The 18,922-nt window shown below is 49.7% G+C and overlaps 1 protein-coding gene across 3 annotated transcripts in view; it reads left to right on the top strand.

The window, feature by feature from the left end:
* The first annotated feature begins 16,253 nt into the window (after positions 1-16,253).
* Positions 16,254-18,922, top strand: part of Ttc7b (tetratricopeptide repeat domain 7B) — a 211,873-nt gene continuing 209,204 nt past the window's right edge. For all 3 annotated transcript variants that reach the window (XM_070028563.1, XM_070028564.1, XM_070028565.1), the window contains exon 1: positions 16,254-16,538. In XM_070028563.1, coding sequence (XP_069884664.1) covers positions 16,418-16,538 — 121 coding nt within the window. In that variant the 5' untranslated portion in view covers positions 16,254-16,417. The remainder of the gene's footprint in view (positions 16,539-18,922) is intronic.

Below are 18,922 nucleotides of genomic sequence, written 5' to 3' on the forward strand. Positions count from 1 at the left end.
AATGAGCGGCTGTCAAAGGAAAGTTTTGCCACCCATTGCGCCAGGCTGGTGCCAAGGTTGTCTTTTTAGCCTTTTGTTTTTGACTATTTGAGGCCTGATAAACAGGAGCTAAGTCTTCCTTTCCCAAATCTGAGAGGTATGCCTGCATAGGCAGGTCCTCCCCACTGGCAGAATTTTTTTTGTCAGTCATGGGACTTGAACTCAGAGCCTGGACTCTGTCCCTGAGTTCTTTTGCTCAAAGCTAGTACTCTACTACTGTGAGCCATAGTGCCACTTCTGGTTTTCTGATGGTTAACTGGAGATAAGAGTTTCACAGGTTTTCCTGCCCGGGCTGGCTTTGAACTGTGATCCTCAGATTTCAGCCTCTCAAGTAGCTAGGATTACAGGTGTGGGCACCAGCCACCAGCTTGCCTCTGTCTTTTATTGGTCTTTATCCTTCTCAACTCAGCATAGTGAAGTGTTTTGTTTTGTTTTGTTTTTGTCCGTCATGGGGCTTGAACTCTGGGCCTGGGTGCATAGTGAAGTTCTTTACCTGTGAATCTATTGATCACTCCCCTTCCACACATACTTCTTTTAAAAAGAAACAAAAACACAATTATGAATCCTGATTCTGTAAAGTCTATGGGTAACTTTTTGAGCACACATTTGACAAAGCCATGTAATTGGCATGTAATTCATATTTTGTTTGCATGGCTATTATTTTTCTCTCTTTAGAAGAATATAAGACATTCATCTAATGCAAAAGGGGTCAGTGTTATTTTGTATCTTCATTTTCATGCCATCTTTGAGTATTTTATTAATATTAATTTCCCCAAAAGGAGTGGCTTTTTGCTTGAGATACCTCTTGCATTTGATAAATAGAGCTTTTCTTTATCTGCTTTCTTGAATTCCATATTTATACATCTAATGACAGATTTTTTAATTGATTCATTCTAGCTGGGCTAGAATCTTTTAAGTATTAATTTATAACAAACTTTCCCTCTTCTTAGGGAATGACTAAGGAGGGCTAAGTGTGCTTTTGTTGCTTTAGATATGCAGTTATTTTTATGTCTTTTGAATGCCTTATTTTCAATGATAATTGGTACTACTTGATTAAAAGTAATCTAACTGGAACTAAGAATTTTTTTTTTTTTTTTTTTTTTTTTTTTTTTGGTCATGGGGCTTGAACTCTGGGTCTGGGCGCTGTCCCTCAGTTCTTCAGCTGAAGGCTAGCGCTCTACCACTTGAGCTACAGTGCCACTTCTGGTTTTCTGGTGGTTTATTGGAGATAAGAGTTTCACGACTTTCCTGCCCGGGCTGGCTTTGAACCGCGATCCTCAGATCTCAGCCTCCTGAGTACCTAGGATTACAGGTGTGAGCCACCGGCGCCCAGCTGGAACTAAGAATTTTTATACTCTTATTTGTGGAGAATTGTCAGGGATCCATAGTTGCTTGTCTTTGACCATTATTCGAGGCATGTACTTTTCCCCAGCTGTGGTCTTGAAACTAATTTTCTCCTTGTGCTGGCATCTCTCAGTGAGATCTTTAAAACACAGGAATCCAAAAATGACTTGTGTAGAACTGTGATGGTTTCTTCTTTGGAGAATTTGGCCAGGATGCTTAATGGATAGGTTTCATTTTTTACTAAGGTAGGAAGGGCTTACTTTTTACTAACTTCTCTCTGTATTTGTTTGAGCTGTAAGAAAAGAATAAACCTGTCCGTGCACACACTCCTGATCTCTGACTTGGTTTTGCTGGGATTTTTCTTTAGGGAGGTCGAGTGTGTGTTGTTTGGGGAGCTAATAGCAGTATTTAAGTACAGTGGTCCATGTCAGTAGTGTAACTACAGGTGAGAAGCCTTGAAATAAGTTGCATTTGAACTCACATTGTGTGGCTAGCTGAAGAGCGAGTTTCTGAGCTCCCCTTGTCTTCTCTGCTCAGAGCAACACCTTCAAAGGTGCATTCACATCTCACCCTTCAGCTGCCCCTGTTACGAAGCCCTGGGGTTGGGAAGGAAAAAGCCCTGAGCACACTGGTTAAAGGGGGAAGAAATACCTGGTTCTTCAGTTCTGTGTTCCCAGTAGCTAGCTCTGCAGTCTCCTTGGCTTGCTCCTCCCCATCATCCCTCAGGTTAGCTCTGTCCTCTAACATCACCACCTCTCAAAACAGCTTCTCTCAGTCCTCATAAGGAATAAGTTACCGGAGTTGATCTAGGAGGCAGCAGCAGTTGATAGGATAAGGGCAGATTCAGGGTCTGTGTTAATGATCTATTGCAGACCAGGCCTAAGGACAAGAGGCATCACCAGAAAGGACAAAGAGAGATATTCTCCCAACACCTGCCAAGTGGAGCCAGTCCTTCTGGCACCTTGACATAGACCAGAGAGACTGATCTTAACCTCTGACCTCCAGCTCACATGTCAGAAGCTCTACTCCAGAATGGTGCAGCCAAAGCCAAGGCTGCCTCCAAGGAGAAGTCATGTCTGTGGGTCTCTTCTGACCTGAGGCAGAGTTCATGGTGCATTGAGAACACTGAGGCCCAACATAGCTTCAGGGCAGATTTCACACGTGCTGCAGGGGACAAGCCCAGAGGACTTGAGGCTATTGTGTTGTCATTGCTGTCATCCTGACTCTCTCTCTCTCTCTCTCTCTCTCTCTCTCTCTCTCTGTCTCTCTCTCTCTCTCTCTCTCTCTCTCTCTCTGTCTCTCTCACACACACACACACACACACACACACACACACACACACACACACACACACACACACAGAACCTCTCTATCTCCTACAGGGTGTCACTCAGGGGAAGCTCACCATGGTCCCCAGCCCGCCAGAAACCAAACTTGTGGTTGCTTAGGACTGGGGGTTTGGCACAATGGGGATGATAGCTAACTGGTATAGGTGATAAAATTACTCATAATAATGTACATCATCTATGTAATCTATGCTAAAAAATCTATTGAGGGCTGGGAAGGCGGCTCAGTGGTAGAGTGCTTGCCTTGCATGCATGAGGCCCTCGGTTCGATTCCTCAGCATCACATAAGCAGAAAAAGCTGGAAGTGGGGCTGAGGCTCGGGTGGTAGAGCGTTTGCCTTGAGCTGAAGAGCTGAGGGACAGCATCCAGGCCCAGAGTTCAAGCCCCACAACCAACAAAAAAAATCTATTGGGGCTGGGAAGGTGGCTCAGTGGTAGAGCACTTGCCTTGCATGCCTGAGGCCCTGGGTTCGATTCCTCAGCACCACATAAGCAAAAAGAAAAAAGCCGGAAGTGGCACTGTGGCTCAAGTGATAGAGCGCTAGCCTTGAGCTGAAGAGCTGAGGGACAGTGCCCAGAGTTCAGGCCCCATGACCGGACCCCCCCCCAAAAAATCTATTGAATTGTACATTTTAAGTGAATGGTGTGGTAAATAAATTAGATCTCAGCAAATCTATCTTTAAATAGATTCACTTAACTTTGTGTTGCTTTAAGCCACTATGTTTGTGTAATTCCTTATAGAAACCATAAGAAATGGCACACCCTCATCCCTGTCTACACCCACCGCTGACCCTCCCACTTGTCTCCCCACTATGTGTGCTCCACACTATGTGTGTGAGAGACAGACTCCCCCCCCCCGTCTTTCCCTTCCTCTCTTGTTCTTTTTTTTCTCTTCTTAGTACCCCATAGCCTTTGGAGAAGACTATGTTCTTCTCAGCTGGAGTCCCGGGCTTTGTATCACACCCAAGTGGCTTTGGCACAGAGATGGCTCTGGGGAGCGGAGGACAGGACTGCCTCATCTCCCCTGCCTCCACCTTCTTCTGCGTTGGTTCTGCCTAGGATCCGGCCCTCAGCGCAGAGCTTTGCCTAAGACTTGCCATCTTGAGCTCAGCCAGCCACAGGAAGACTGAGGGGTGAAATGCCCTGATCCCAGCATACTAGCTGAGGACAGTAGTTGGCTGAGAGTAAGCTATGTTGGCTCTCCAGCCCAACTTGGGCTCCCTCCATTGGCCCAGTGTACACCTTCGTTTATGCTTTGCATGAAGTTTGTGATGCAGGACGTGTTTTCTAAAGCTTTGTAAACTGTGTGAGTGAAAAAGAATAGGAATTTATTTTATTTGCTGAAAGAGAAACATCACTTTCAGCCATGGTCCATTTTGCACTCTAAATTTGCTTTTGTGTTTTAGGCATGCCTTCCAAATTTGGAGCCCTTGCCCTGGACACCTGGCCCATTCTCCCTCTCACTGGGGCCAGAAATCTCCTGGCCCAATGGAAAAAGTTGACGTTTGCTACAAAGAATTACTGATTACCACCTGTGACTCTTCCTCAGACCCAGGCCTGTGGCCCTAGGACGTGAGCCTGGGGTAGCACCCAGGATTGTGTTGTCAGGACTCTCTAATTGCTACAGACTTAAAAATTAGACTGACACCTTCCTACTTGTCTCTTTAACCATGGTCACTTCTGCTGAGTGTGTATCAGCTCTAAGGTAGACACAATTCTGAAATCTCCAGAGACAGCCCCGCAGATTAACAGCTAACCCAGACATGTGTTTGACTATTTATAAGACAGAGAGGAAGTAATCCCCAGGGTAAACCAGGCAGTACCACCAGCTGCCTCACAGAAGTGTGGGCTAACCTCTGACCACTCACCCAGCCACAGAGGGACAGCTCTGGCTTGAGATGCCCCCACTGTCTGTCTACTTTGTAGAATGTTGGTTTGCAAAGGATACAGTACCATGTGCTCAAGAATGTACTATCTGGAAGATAATAATGGATGTCAAGCATCCATGATCGTTTCTAGTAAATGCTATCATTCTATTATTCTATCATGTGATATGACTGAACAACACCTTCAGCCATTGCTTTTCAAGCTGTTCCCTGTGATAGTTGGAGGCCACAGCTGGTACTGGCATCTGGAACTCAAAAACAGGGTAAAGCACTTTGGGTCCTTCCATTGGATAGCTAGCACAACTGTTAGTGGCTAAGGAACAACCAAGACAATGTCTAGACCAGCCAGTGAGAAGCAAGAACCAGTTGTGGTGAGCCTCAAAAAACCTACTTCCAGGGGCTGGGAGGTGGCTCAGTGGTAGAGCACTTGCCTTGCATGCATGAGGCCCTGGGTTCAATTCCTCAGCACTACATAAGCAAAAAAAGAAAAAAGCTGGAAGTGGCGCTGTGGCTCAAGAGGTAGAGCGCTAGCCTTGAGCTGAAGAGCTGAGGGACAGCACCCAGACCCAGAGTTCAGGCCCCACAACTGGACCCAAAACAAACGAACAAACAAACCAACCCTACTTCCTCAGCATGTTAGATAGTACCACTTGATGTTGGGTTCCAGCCATGTCTTTTTGAGCCTCTCGTTCCCATATCTGTAAAAGAGGGATGAAATGATAATATGTTGGTCATTTTCTCTCTACCAGGTCCTCAAATTGCAGAAGACTGAAACATCCCATGGGTAATAGGTAATTCTTTATAAAGTATTCTTCATAAAATACAAATTCTTTATAAAGTATTCCTTACAAAGTACTCTATATAAAGGTAATTCACTATAAAGCATTCTTCATAGAGAATTGTAAAGTCTATAGAGTATGTCTATATATTCAAGTTTTCTAAAATTATAGTTGCTATGAATAGATTACAGATACTGAGGGACCCAAGTGTGGTGGTGCACTCCTATGATACCATCTACTTGGGAGGTAGAAGCAGAAAAATCATAAGTTCAAATTAGCAGAGACCCTATCTCAAAAACAAAATATGACAAAGGGACTGGAGGCATGGGTCAACAGGTCCTCGGTTCAATCCTCAGTGCTGCCAGAAAAAAAAGAGAATTTATGTTCTTCACAACATATAAAAAATAATTCAAAATAGATCATAAACCTAATCATAGAAAACAAAACCAAAGAATTCTTGGAAGATATAAGCATCCATTTTCATGATCTTGGATTAGGCCTCTGAATCATGTCTTAACTATAACACTGAAAGTCTAGGTAACAAAAGAAAAAATTAGATAATTGAATGTTATTGAAATTGCACTGCCAGGTGTGGTAGTACGTACCTGTAATCCCAGGCTCAGGAGGTTGAGATAGGAGGATCTTGAGTTTGAAGCCAACTTGGACTACATAGTGACACACTATCTCAAAAAATTAAAAAATCTAATGTTTATACTTCAAAAGACACCATCAAGAAAATGGAAAGATAATGGAAAACATTTGCACATCATATATCTGATAAGGGAATTATCTAGAATATATAAAGAACTCATAACTCAATAATAAAAAGATAATCCAATTTAAAAATGGGCAGAGAGTTGGAGTTCTCCAAAGACCAACATGAAGGGTTGTTCAGTATTATTTGTTATTGTTACAGTCTGGACATGTGTCCCCCCAAAAGGTACATATATTGAAGTCTTGGTCATCTCTCAAGAGATGACTGGTTCATGAGAATGCTAACCTCACCCACCAATAGATAATCCATTGATGACTTCTTAGCTGGAGACTGATTAGCGGAAGTAGATTCCTGGAGATGTGCCTTTGAAGGTACTGTCTTATTCCCAGAACCTCCTCCTCTCTCTGCTTCCTGGCTGCCATGAGATGAGCAGCTCTCCCACCACATGCTTCTGCCATGACGCTTCAGCCTCCCTTTGGGCCCACAGAAATGTCTCAACCTCTGAGCCATTGTAAAATTTCCCACTCTTCAGTTGTTTTTCTCAGGCATTTTGTCACAGTGATGGAAAAATGGCTGACAATTATCAAGAAAATCAAAATTGCAGGGTTCCAGTGGCTCATGCCTGTCTGTAATCCTAGCTAAGATCTGAGGATCACAGTTAAGAGCCAGCCTGCGCAGGAAAGTCTGTGAGAGACTCATCTCCAATTAACCACCCAAAAGCTGGAAGTGGACCTGTGGCTCAAGTAGAAGAACCACTAACCTTGAGCTCAGGGATAGCACCCAGACTCTGAGTTCAAACCCATTATTGGCAACAAAGAGAAAGACAGAGACGGAGAAAGAGAGAGGGGGGAGAGAGGGGAAGGAAGGAAAGAAAGAAGGAAGGAAAGAGAGAGAGAGAGAAAGAGAGAGAGAGAGAAAGAAAGAGCCGGGTGCTGGTAGCTCACGCCTGTAATCCTAGCTACTCAGGAGGCTGAGATCTGAGGATCCATGTTCAAAGCCAGCCTGGGCAAGAAAGTCCGTGAGACTCTTATCTTCAATAAACCACTCAGAAAACCAGAAGAGGTGCTGTGGCTCAAGTGGTAGAGCGCTCACCTTGAGCTGAAGAGCTGAGGGACAGCACCCAGGCCCAGAGTTCAAGCCCTATGACCGACCAAAAAAAAAAAAAAAAAAAAGAAAGAAAGAAAGAAAGAAGGAATCAAAATCACAAGGAAATGCACTTCATGTATGCATGAATGGCTAAACCCAAAGACACACACGAGGGTGAGAGTGTGGTATTCTAAAATGTGTATTTGGACTTCAACCCAGTTTCCTGGCAAACAACTCCAACAATCTTCCCAACCGTAGGGCTGTGTGACAAGAGTAGCTGAAGGGTGAGATGTTTGTGTACCTCTGCAGGTGCTCCTCTGAGCCGAGAAGACAGGTACTGACTGATGGGGTTTTTTGGAAGACAGGCTGACTTGAGGGGGGTCATCCAGCCCTACTGGGGAAAGGTGACACTTCGTTCGGGTCACTGGCACTGCAGTCAGGAGGCCTGAGCCGGAAGTGACCACCCACCTTCACCATCCCTTGCTTTCTCAAACTGTGCTCCCAAGAAAGCCCGTGTGCCTGGGCCTGCAGTGTGGGCTCAGAGAATCCCACCTGGGATCCGGGTCCTTCCCAGATGCTGCACCCCTTCTAAGGAGCACAGAGCTTCAAGGGCTGGTCCTGCTGGATTGCTCTGCATCATCAGAGGCCTGGATGTATGTAAGAGCTGGCTGTGCTGGCATTGAGGGAGGGGGCATTTTAAGCCTTGTCTTGCAGTGTAGAACAAGGTTTTCACCCCTAGTTGAACTAGAACTCTAGGTGAAGGACAGCTTTGGGGGCAGGAAGAGGAAAGTGCTAGGAGGTGGCTTGCTCCAACCACAGAGCTGCCTGCTTTTCTTTCCTGCCCCAACTGCCCTTTCTATAGCAGGAAACAAGCCCAGCCTGCAGAATACGAAGATCAGAAAGCAGTGAAAGAAATCCTAGCAAGAAGATCTTCAAGCAGTTCAGGGTTCCCAGGCCCTTGGGTGACTCTTGCAGGGGCTGCAGGATGCCCCTACTGACCTGTTTATGTGACTCGCTTCCCTCTGCTGGCTGGAGACTTAGTGTGAAGGAAAGCCCTGCTGTGGGGCCTCTCCCTTGATGGCTGTGTGCATCCTCAGCCCACCCTTAGCCCTGTGCTATTTCTTCTGTCTGGCACGCTCCTCTTGACCAGCCGGGGCTGCCCTCCCACAGGAACCTCCTTCCTCCATTCAGTCTCTGTCTGGTATAAGCTGCAGACCCACTACCCAGGACCACTGCAGGCAGGAGTGGAATTAACCAAAAATGATCAACAGCTCTGGGGGTAAGGAGCCAGCCTGGGCAGCTGGGCAGTGGAGACAAAGGCTAGGCATAGCTCAGGATGGGGACGGGTGCAGACTCCAGGAGCTCTGCCTGCCCCACCTGTGAAGCTTGCCGGAACAAATGGCCTGATGTCTCAGGCAGAGGTGGCTGCCACCCTCCCATACCTGTCTCTGAGGCTACCTAATCTCAGCCACAGGGAGAGTGGCGCACCAAGTGCCTGTCACCAGTGGGAAGGGGGTTCTACTAACATTCAAAGGAAAGGGGATCGAGATCCTAGGTCCCAGGAAAACCTGCGAGAGGTCCACTCTGCCTCCCCAAAGAAGATCTAACTGCCCACCTTCTCTAGCCAGCACCAGGGCTCCAGCTCCCCCGGCTGCCTTAGTTGCTCAGTCTGCACACAGTGCTTAGGACAAGATTTCCTGTGGGCCAAGGGTGCTCTGGACTGCAGTAACATGAAGGCTGCACCAGCTCCTAGAAACAACTTACAAGAGGCATCTGTGATCCGGATATGAATGGCTCAGGCCTGTAATCCCAGCTACTTAGGAGGCTGAGATCTGAGGATTGCGGTTCAAAGCCAGCCCAGGCAGGAAAATCCAGGAGACATTTACCTCTAGTTAATCAGCAAAAAGCTGGAAGTGGCACTGTGGCTCAACATCAGCCTCAAGCAAAAGACCTAAGGGACAGCACCAGGTTCTGAGTTCAATTCCAGGAACAACACACACACACACGTAGGAGAGAGCCAGCCCAGCCTAATGCCTGCCTCACCCTTTCTAAAAGACATTCAAACCCTCTTCCCACTGCATCCCTGGAAAAGTCACTCTCTGGACCAGGCGGGGGACAGCTTCTTCCTGCTGACCACACACAATACTAGGCAGGATTCTGAAAATAAAAATGAGTTATTAAAAGCAACAAGGCCCAGGCTGACTTTACTGCTACGCTGTGGGTAGTCTTGATATGAGACTCAAGGTCATGACCTGAGTGTCCCGGGGATGTGGAGAGGCCCCGGTGTCCCACTGCCCCTGGCCACACCACCTGGGCAATTCTCCCTGGCTGCAAAGCAAAGTGTTGGGCGGTACCCACGTGACACAGGTTTCACCCAGCAGAAAGAAGTGACCAGCCCATGGAGGTTTGGCTGATGTCCTTACATGGTTCAAGTGATTCGTGAATCTGCCTGTCTGACTAGATTAAAACAAAGCAGACCAACCGTACAACTTCACAAGATGAGCGTTTCTTCCCACACCCCCAAACAAATAAACCATTCTCCAGGGTGATGGGACTCTCCCACACACACCTCCTGAGCATTTTCTTTCCTCTCGGAAGCTGGAGATGGGCCTGATGGGCCTGAGTCATGGCATCCCAGGCTCCCTGCTCCCAGGGTGGGAAAAAGCAGAACCTGAGTCCAGGCCCTGTGGCCTCCCGCTGTGCCGCCCCGCCCTGCTCCTGAGGAACCACCAATGAGGGAGCGAGGGAACTGTATGACTTCATCAGCAGACGCTCTCATTGGCTACCACCACTCCGGATCTCCCCTGCTCCCCTCCCAACCCCCAAGACGCTAGGTTCCCAGGCTGCTCTGCCGCCCCGGGAGGCTTCTGGAAAATTCAAACAACAAATCCCCTAGAAGGAAACGGGCCTTCAGATCAAGCACCAGCCGGAGTGCTGGCTTCCTAAACTGAGCTTGCTGTTGCTGTGCCCCTGATGTAGCTGATTCTTTGATCTTCCCTCCTCCCTGTCTTTAACATCTGCCAGATTCAACTTATTTTAATCATAGACTGTAACTGAGCATCTCAGTGGATGAACACCCTGCTCCTCACCTGACTATGGTCATCAACTCCACTGATATTTACCAGGGAATTCATGACACCAAGGGGGTATATAATGTTAATTGGTCACACAACTGGTCAGAGAAAATTAAATCCTTGTGTTAGCTTCTCTCTTTGTGTGTGTGTGTGTGTGTGTGTGTGTGTGTGTGTGTGTGCGCGCGCGTGTGTGTGTGTGTGTGTGTGTGGCAGAGTGTTTACATTTAAAAACAAACAAAAAACTTTAACACAGTTTGCTAATCCGGCTCCCTAGGAACAACTCAGCCTCTTGTGCATTCCTGGGTCCTGATTTCTCTTTAAAACTCTGGATGTGTGGGTCAGTCTCATTTGTGGCTGTGTACTTGTGCACTGTGGATTAAATCAAGGTCTTTATAAATGCCCAGCACACATTCTACCACTGAGTCAAGCCCTCTGCACAACTCCATGTTCCTTACATGTCTATATCTAACCCCTCCATGTGTTTTCTTGTATGTCTAGTCTCCTAGGAAGCCCTAAGATCAGTTGTATTTGCTCTTAGCAGCAATGTAATTATGTAGCCAGGCTGGCTTTAAACTTGTGATCCTCCTGTCTCGGCCTTCTAAGTGCTGAGATCACACAGTGATAAACCAAAACCCACTTGTTATGCTGACCAAAGCCAAAGCAAGGTTAGCATGGATGAAGATGAAAATCACAAGCTGGCTCAGCATCCTCCTGGACAGGGGGATGCTACACTCAATCGTCACCAAAAGGCCAAGAAGCAAAAGCACCAGCCAAAAGAAAAGATGCAGAGCATGAAGTCAGCAAACACCCAAAGCTCCAAAGCATCTGGTGCCCTCTCCCCATAAAGTCTGCACAGATCATTCTCAGAGCACACGAGGGTGCAGTAATGCACAGTGTGGTAGATGACAACCCTCTTGAGGGCTTCTCTCTCTGGTACCAAGTCCAGGCCAACCAAGCAGGAGAGATTTCAGCTAAGGACCACTTTAGCTTAGCATCATAGCACTGGAAACAGGGTCTCCTGGAATGGCTTCCACTGTCAATGGGAGTTGGTGTGGGGCTTCCACAGTCATCTCTCATTAGCCAGAGGAGCACAGTACCCAGCAACACAACATGTTCTAGACCTTCAAAGCTGAAGGTCACACTCTAACCATGTTTTATGAATGAGGTTCACACCATGCTGAACAGCCAGCCAACTTCTAGTACCTGTCTGTCCCTCCCAGGTATCAACTAATGATAAACTAGAAGTGCCAACTATGATGCTTGCAATCATCCAGCAAGTTGCCTATTAGCGCAGGACAAGACAGACACATAGGCTTCTTGTATGCTTCTTGTCATCTGCCTGTAAAGCTGTCTGCCCGTATTGATCTGTTTGTATGGCCCATAATAATGTTACAAATATTCAAATAGCCCTTAGCAGAAAAAAAGGTTCCCTATTGGATAGGTGGATGGACAAGCAGATGGATGGACAAGCAGATGGATGGACAAATGGATGGATGGATAATTCCAATGTGAATTACACACAGAATATTACACACCAGAGAAAAGGGGGAAGAACTTTAGGCAATAACAGGATGAATTCAGAAATTTGTGATCAGAAGAGGGTAAGTTGTAGAATCCAACATCATGTTTAGAAAGATCAAAACCAAGCAAAGCCGCACAATACCCTGTACAGAGCCACATCATATTCACATATAACAAGTTGCAAAAAGGAATTTTGGTGAGAAAGCTGGTTTAAAACAGAAAAGTGCTGGTGGCTCATGCCTGTAATCCTAGCCACTCGGAAGGCTGAGATCTGAGCACAGTTTGAAGCCAGCCCAGGCAGGAAAGTCCATGAGATTCTTATCTTCAGTTAACCACCAAAAAGCCAGAAGTTGAGCTGTGTGGCTAACGGGATAGAGCACTAGCTTTGAGCAAAACAGCTCAGGGACAACGTCCAGGCCCTGAATTCAAGCCCCAGGACCAGCACCAAAAAAGGAAGAGGAGGAGGAAGAGAAGAAGGAGAAGGAAAAGAAGAAATAGAAGAATAAGAAGAATTTAAAAATAGTTTTACTGGTGTTCATTGTACTGTTTTACCATCAAGACATCTCTCTCTCTCTCTTTTTGTCAGTCATGGGGCTTGAACTCTGGGTCTGGACACTGTCCCTGAGCTCTGCAGCTTAAGGTGAGCACTCTACCACTTGAACCACAGCACCACTTCCAGTTTTCTGGTGGTTGATTGGAGATAAGAGTCTCACAAACTTTCCTATCCAGCCTGGCTTTGAACCACAATCTTCAGATCTCAGCCTCCTGAATAGCTAGGATTACAGGCGTGAGCCACTGGTGCCTGGTGAGGCATCTCTTGAATGTCTATATTTTTGTATGCATCAACATTACAGAATCTAAAGCCAGCCAAAGGCACCGCAGCCCTCATTGCGCATACTCCAGGCCTACAAGCCACGGTTCACGGTGCCTCACTGCAGCTGCCCCCCGCAGCACCAGCTGTCTCTGTATTACACCTCAGAGGGCTGAAGCTGCTCCCTGGCTTTGCAGACAGATGACAGGGTGCTGCCCTGGCAGGGCAAGGTCAAAAGTTAGAAGTGAATGCCCTCCTTGTTAGCACACAGAGCCTCTCTTTCCTACTTTTGGATTTCCAGCTCCTCCTAGTCCAGAACCATCCATTTTATGGTAAAGAAGTCCCCTTCTGCTTTGTGTGTATCTATCTGTTGGATGGCACCTGGCCAGGCCCCACCTACTACCTTCCTGTCACTCATTTATTCATGCACCACACAGATGTTTGGGCCTGGTTTGGTGACACACTCCTGCAATCCCAACTATACAACAGATGGAGATAGGAAAATCTCCTTCTGAAGCTAGTTAAGGCAAAATGTTGGTGAGTCTCTCTCTATCTCAGAGAGAAACTGGGTGTGGTGGCTTAGGCCTGTGGTCTCAGTTATTCAGGAAGCAAAAATAGAACTTTGGTCCAAGCCTAGCTCCTGGCAAAAACTGAAAGGCTTTATCTGAAAAATAACTAAAAGTAACTAAAGCCTCAAGGGGTAGAATGCCTGCTTATCAAGCAATAGGTCCTGATTTCAAAGCTCAGTATTGCTGGAAAACAGAAAACAAAAGACAAAATGAATAACACCCAAAACGCAAACAAGAGCTCCCCAAGCACTTCTAATGTGCTGAGCACTGCTTGGGATGCAGAAATGAACAAAACCACATGGACGGGAGGCAAGCCACACGGATTAGCAAACAATATATGTAAGGTCCATTCCTGGATGGCGAGCAGACCCCGCCCAGTACCTGCGTTACCTAGGCAACTGGGACACCTGGAAGAGGTCACATCTGCATCCACTGAGGTCACATCTGCATCTGATGTAACCACACCTTTCTCCCACCTGGTCCCACCTCTTACCTGGTCCCACTTCCCTTTACCTAGACACAACTTTCCCCGCCCCCTACCCTATATAAGACCCAACCCAGGGCCAGACCATTTTGCCAGCCGAGTGGAGTGCCAACCTTGCCTGGTCCCAGCAGGTCTACTAAATAAACCTACCCCTTACCTGAATACCACGTGCATGGTGCTGTTCTTACTCGGCTACCTCTTTTTAAAAACCTAACAATACAAAGCAGGTGGAGCTCAGAAGAAAAGCGCAGCAGAGTAAGGGGAAAAGGTGAAGGGAATGGGAGAGGGAGTTGAGATTGGGTGGTCAGGAAAGCCCTGAGGACACATGACCTGGGGGTGCTACGTGGGTTCTGGGGAAAACCCTTCCTGGCCAGGCATAACCAGGCAGAGCAAGGGCAAAGGCCCAGACCCTTCCTCTCGCCCAGGATTTCCTTACTGGGCGTGCTCTACACTCCCTCCCAACCCCAGGCATTCTGCATCAAGCCCTCTCCCCTTGCTCATGTCTTCCTCTATTCTAGTTGTACAGGAACTCTGGGCTTTGGGGAAGAGGGGTGAGTCTTTAGGGGGTCCTGGAAGTTTCTAGATCACATAAGTTACCATTGGCTCTGAAATTTGATCTGAACCTGTGGCCTGTTCCTGGCAACCCCAAGTTCCCAGTGAGCTCACCTCCCCTTCCTTCAATTTGCTTTCCTTCCAGCAGGGGTGGGGAGGATGGGGGTGGGGTGGGACAGGATTTGGCTGATAGTCTGTGATTTTTCACATCCTTGTCAGACTTGTAATACCCGAATGCCTAGCTTAATTAGTGTTATTAGCATGACTTTTTACTCTGGAAAACCAACCACTCCAGGGAACTCTGTCCTCATGGTCTCTTGTCCTTTCTAGGGCTGTTGTTGCTCCCAGTACAGCACCAGTACAGTGGGTGAGGATCCCAACATTGGACTGGTGACATTCAACAGAGATCCCAGGGCCCAATTTTCTGGCTCCACACAAGGAATGAGCAGGTTGCTTCTCTGTGTGGGTCCGGATGACTTCAGCTTCTGTTACCAACCCTTGTGCCCAGCAATTATCTGCACTCAAGAAAATGGCCTAAAGAATGTTACAGCAGGCCTCAGCTGGCTGTAGGTGAAGGTCCAAGCCTGGAATGTAGTTGTGTTTGTTTTTCTTTACTATAATGTAACACCTGAGGCAGACTCCCTTTAGAAAGCAAAGTGGTTTATTTACCTCACCAATCTGAAGATGTCTGACGTCAGCTCAGCTCTGGTGAGATGTCATGGTGTTGGGCAGCAGCATGGGGAAAGGGAAAGATGACATCACCAAACAGGAAGCTCAGGAGTAATGGGGGGGGGCGCTCAGGCTTGTTGTTAAAACAGCTCACTTGACAGAGCTTCCTAATTCCCTCTGAGGGCAATTCCCCCAATGACCTAAAGACCTCCCGCTAGGCTGTTCCTCTTAAAGGTCTCTCCACTGTGCCACATGCCCCATACAGGCATGACAAGGGATGCAGGCATGACAACATGCCAAGCTAGCTTGCCCACCCTCCCCTCCCCCTCCCCTCCCTCTCTCCCTCTCTCTCCCTCTCCTCTTTCCTTTTGCTGGTCTTGGGGCTTGAACTCAGGGTCTGAGCACTGTCCCTGGGCTTTTTTGCTTCTGGCTTTTTCTGAGTAGCTTATTGGATTTAAGAGTCTCTTGGATTTACTGCCTGAGTTGGCTTCAAACCATGATCCTTAGATCTCAGCCTCCTAGGTAGCTAGGATTCCAGGCCTGAGCCACAGGGGGGTGGGGGGCTGGGGAAGTTTTCTTATTCATGCCCCTGACCGGAATGTAAGCTCCACCAAGGTGGGAATTTTTGCTTGTCTTGGTTCAGGGCTCTGAAAACACGCTTGCTCGCCCCGGGTGTTCAGTGCAGAGCTGAGGAAGAAGGACACGCGGGTCCTGGAAGAATGCACACGTAGCTCAACCACGTGTCCCAGCTCAGTCTACATGGCGAAGAAAGAAAGACAAGGAGCCCCGGGGTGATGGCTCCCCTCGGGTGCCAGGGGGCAGGCCCCTGAACCCGCTGCAGCTCACTGCGCACAGACGTTTGCAGAAACCTCTGGCAGGTGTCAGAGATGAACGAGTCTCTGGCCAGCTTTGGGGGCTAAGGCTCCAGGGGTCAGGGGGGCCCTAAGGGGGGGCAAAGGCCCACCGAGGCCTAGGGAGCCACAGACAGCCTGTAAGGACTCACGACCCCCAAACCCGTCCCCAGGCTTCAGGCCCCCGACGGTACCGGGCCAGACCCCCCCCCCTTTCCCCCCGCCCGGGCTGACCCCATTCCTGGCGTCCGGTCCCCATTGGTCGCCTTGGTCATCCTGACACAGGCCTTGCTCCCCCTCCCGCCCAGGACCCCAGCCTCTCCGCCCTGCCTTCCCCCCCACCTCCCCTCCACGCAGCCCAGGCCCTCCGCCCCGCCCTGCCGCAGCCCGGCCCACTCCAGTCCGGACCCCGGCCCCGGCCCCGGCCCCGGCCCGGGCCCCGGCCCCGCTGCAGCTCCGGCCCTGGCCGGCAGGGGCCGCTCCTCGCGGCGCCCGGGGCCCCGCCGCGCCCGCCGCCGCCCGCTCCCCGCCCCTTCCCGGCCGGCGCTCCCGTTACGCCGCGGAGCCGGGAGCCCGGAGCCCGAGCCCGAGCCCGGGGCGGGCGGCAGCGGGAGGCGGCGCGGGGCCCGGCGGCGGCGGCCTGCGGGGCCTGCGGGGCCTGCGGGGCGCGCGCCGGGCCAGGCCGGGCCGCGATGGCGACCAGGAAGGCGGGCTCGCGGCTGGAGACGGAGATCGAGCGCTGCCGCTCCGAGTGCCAGTGGGAGCGGATCCCCGAGCTGGTCAAGCAGCTGTCGGCCAAGCTCATCGCCAACGGTGGGCGCGGGCGCGGGGGCCGCGGGGGGCGCGGGCGCGGGGCGCGCCGCGGCTGCGGGGGGGCGCCGCGGCCTCCGCTCGCCGGGCCCCGAGGCTCGGGCAGGGGCGCGGCCGGGCCGCGAGGCGCAGGCCCCGGGGGTGGGGGGGGTGCGCAGGCCAGGCCCGTGGGGGGCCCGGGGTCCCCCCCTCCCGAGGTCCCGCGGTGGGGGGGGGCGGGCGCCGGGGGCGTCCCGGGGGTGAGGCTTGCAGGGCGGCATCTGGCGAGGCCGGGGTGCAGGAGGCTGGGGGGGTCGCCGCTGGGGCAGACCCGGGCCAGGGACTGCTGACCTGGCTGCTGAGAGAAGTTGGAGGTGTTGGAGGGTGGCAGCCTGGAGACCTGTATGTGAGCCAATGTGGAGGGCAGGGGACGGAGCAGAGCTCTGGGGTCCTGTGAATGCGGGTGTTGTCAGCATATGGTGTCCAAGGGCCCCAAGGCAGAAGCGCAGACTTGGGAGTATATGGGTGTGAGTGTGTGTGTGTGTGTGTGTGGGTGACAGGTTGTGATGTGTGTCCTTGGGGTTCGGAGAGTCCTATGGCAAGACAGGAGGCCTGGAGAGGTCAGGGTTGGAAGCATAGGGGAAACAGAGTCAGAGGAGTCAGGAGAGAGGACCGTGTGTGTGTGTGTGTGTGTGTGTGTGTTGGGGAGTGGCAGGTGAATGTTGGGAGACACACTGGGGTGTGGGTGAGGTGCTGGAGTCTAGAGGAGCAGGGATTAGGGTGGGAGCCCTGTCCCCTGGAGTTGATCCGTGTGACCCCAGTGACTGAACTGCTTCTTCCAACCAATTGAATCAAAATTGCAGCCAAAATCCCATTCCAGAGCACAGCTCCACGTGGCCTTATTTGTTTTGGAAGCAAGTATGGTTAATATTTGCTTGTCTTTTAGTACCCGCCAAAACCGCAGGCTCCTGGAGACTGGTGAGAGAGAGAGAGAGGGCAGAGGTTTCTGTCCTGCTTCATCTCTGACTTCTCCAAGCTGTGAGAGCAGATAGATGGGGCTGAAGAAATGAATCAAAGCAAATGAATGAATGAATGACACTGCTCTTTCAAGAAAGGACATCCACACTATTTCCAATCTTTCTCCCACAAGCTACCCAGAAAGAGAGGGACGTTATGTGTCTTCTTCTGTTTGTCTTTTATGCATTGGTACCTCCAATATGAACTTGGTTTTGCATTCAGCTATAGTTCCTTGTTTGGGTCGATGTTTTGGGGGTAAATGTAGAGGCCAGGATGGTATGGGGGTCGTGAAGGAAACACAGCCACTCCCTGGTGTCAGCTTGGTGGAAAAAGTTGACTCTTCTAAGTCAGCATTAGAAGGTGTTTAATCCCCAAGGTCGAGGCAGCTTGACCTTGTCCTCTTTCTAAGACTCCCTGGCTTGTCCTCTTACCTTTCCTGTCCTTACCTCCAGCATTTTCTCTTCTTGATGTTGGGCATCCTGGGTCGTCTCTGTTACTTCCCAGCTGTGTGGCATCACGAGCCCTGTACAGGTGGGTGCTGGGATTAGATGTGTTCGTTTGTGAGACTCTTGTGTGTTTCTTCCAAATCCTCTTGTTCTCTCTCCTCTCATTCATCATGGTGTACAAGCACACCTGGGCCTGCCACAGAACCACGGTGAACGTGCCAAGGGAGCGCCTGCCCTTGTGCCCTTGGCCTCAGACAGCTGACAAGCAAATATGGAAATAAATAAACAGGGTAGATAGTATGAAGTGACTGGTAGAAAACAGATGAGTGAATGTGGTGAGCAATGGACGGGAGCAGGGGAAGGACTCAAGCTGGCTTTTGGAAGGACAGGGGAGATAAATTTCTGGTGACATGGGCCCATCTGACTTCATGTCACAAACCCCTGTAAGGCTCGGCTTTCTTCTCAGTGCCTGGCTCATGAATAGGACTTAGGGCAGGGCGAGTGGGGTGCTGTGGGTCTTGGCTGTGTTCAGTGCTGGGAGATAGAGTTTTGGTTCCAGAGACCCTACTTGGTGAGCAACAGCAGGAGATGGCGAAAGGTCACCTAGACCTGGAAAGGTCAGAGAGACTGCCCAGAATAAAGCAAGGAAGAAAGCAAAGGAAGAAAGCAAAGAAAGATGAAACAAAGCAGAATTCTTCAGGTTGTCCTTGAGGACAGAGAGAAGCACTTGAAGGTGGGTCTTCTTTTCCTGGCTACTTGGGCTCTCCCTTGGCCAGGTGAGACTTCTTTGTTTCCCCTTGGGCCCTTTTGGGTACACTAGACAAGTTCTGGCAGATTTTGCATCTTTCAGTTCAAGTGTTTGCGTTTACATTTGTCACACTAAGAGAGTTGGAAAGAGGCTGGAAAGAGCCACGGAGGCAGCGGAGAGCACTCTGTCCACCAGGC

Source organism: Dipodomys merriami, unplaced genomic scaffold, assembly GCF_024711535.1.
Source record: "Dipodomys merriami isolate MVZ:Mamm:240054 unplaced genomic scaffold, mDipMer1.0.p SCAF_198, whole genome shotgun sequence".
NCBI classification, from domain to species: Eukaryota; Metazoa; Chordata; class Mammalia; order Rodentia; family Heteromyidae; genus Dipodomys; species Dipodomys merriami.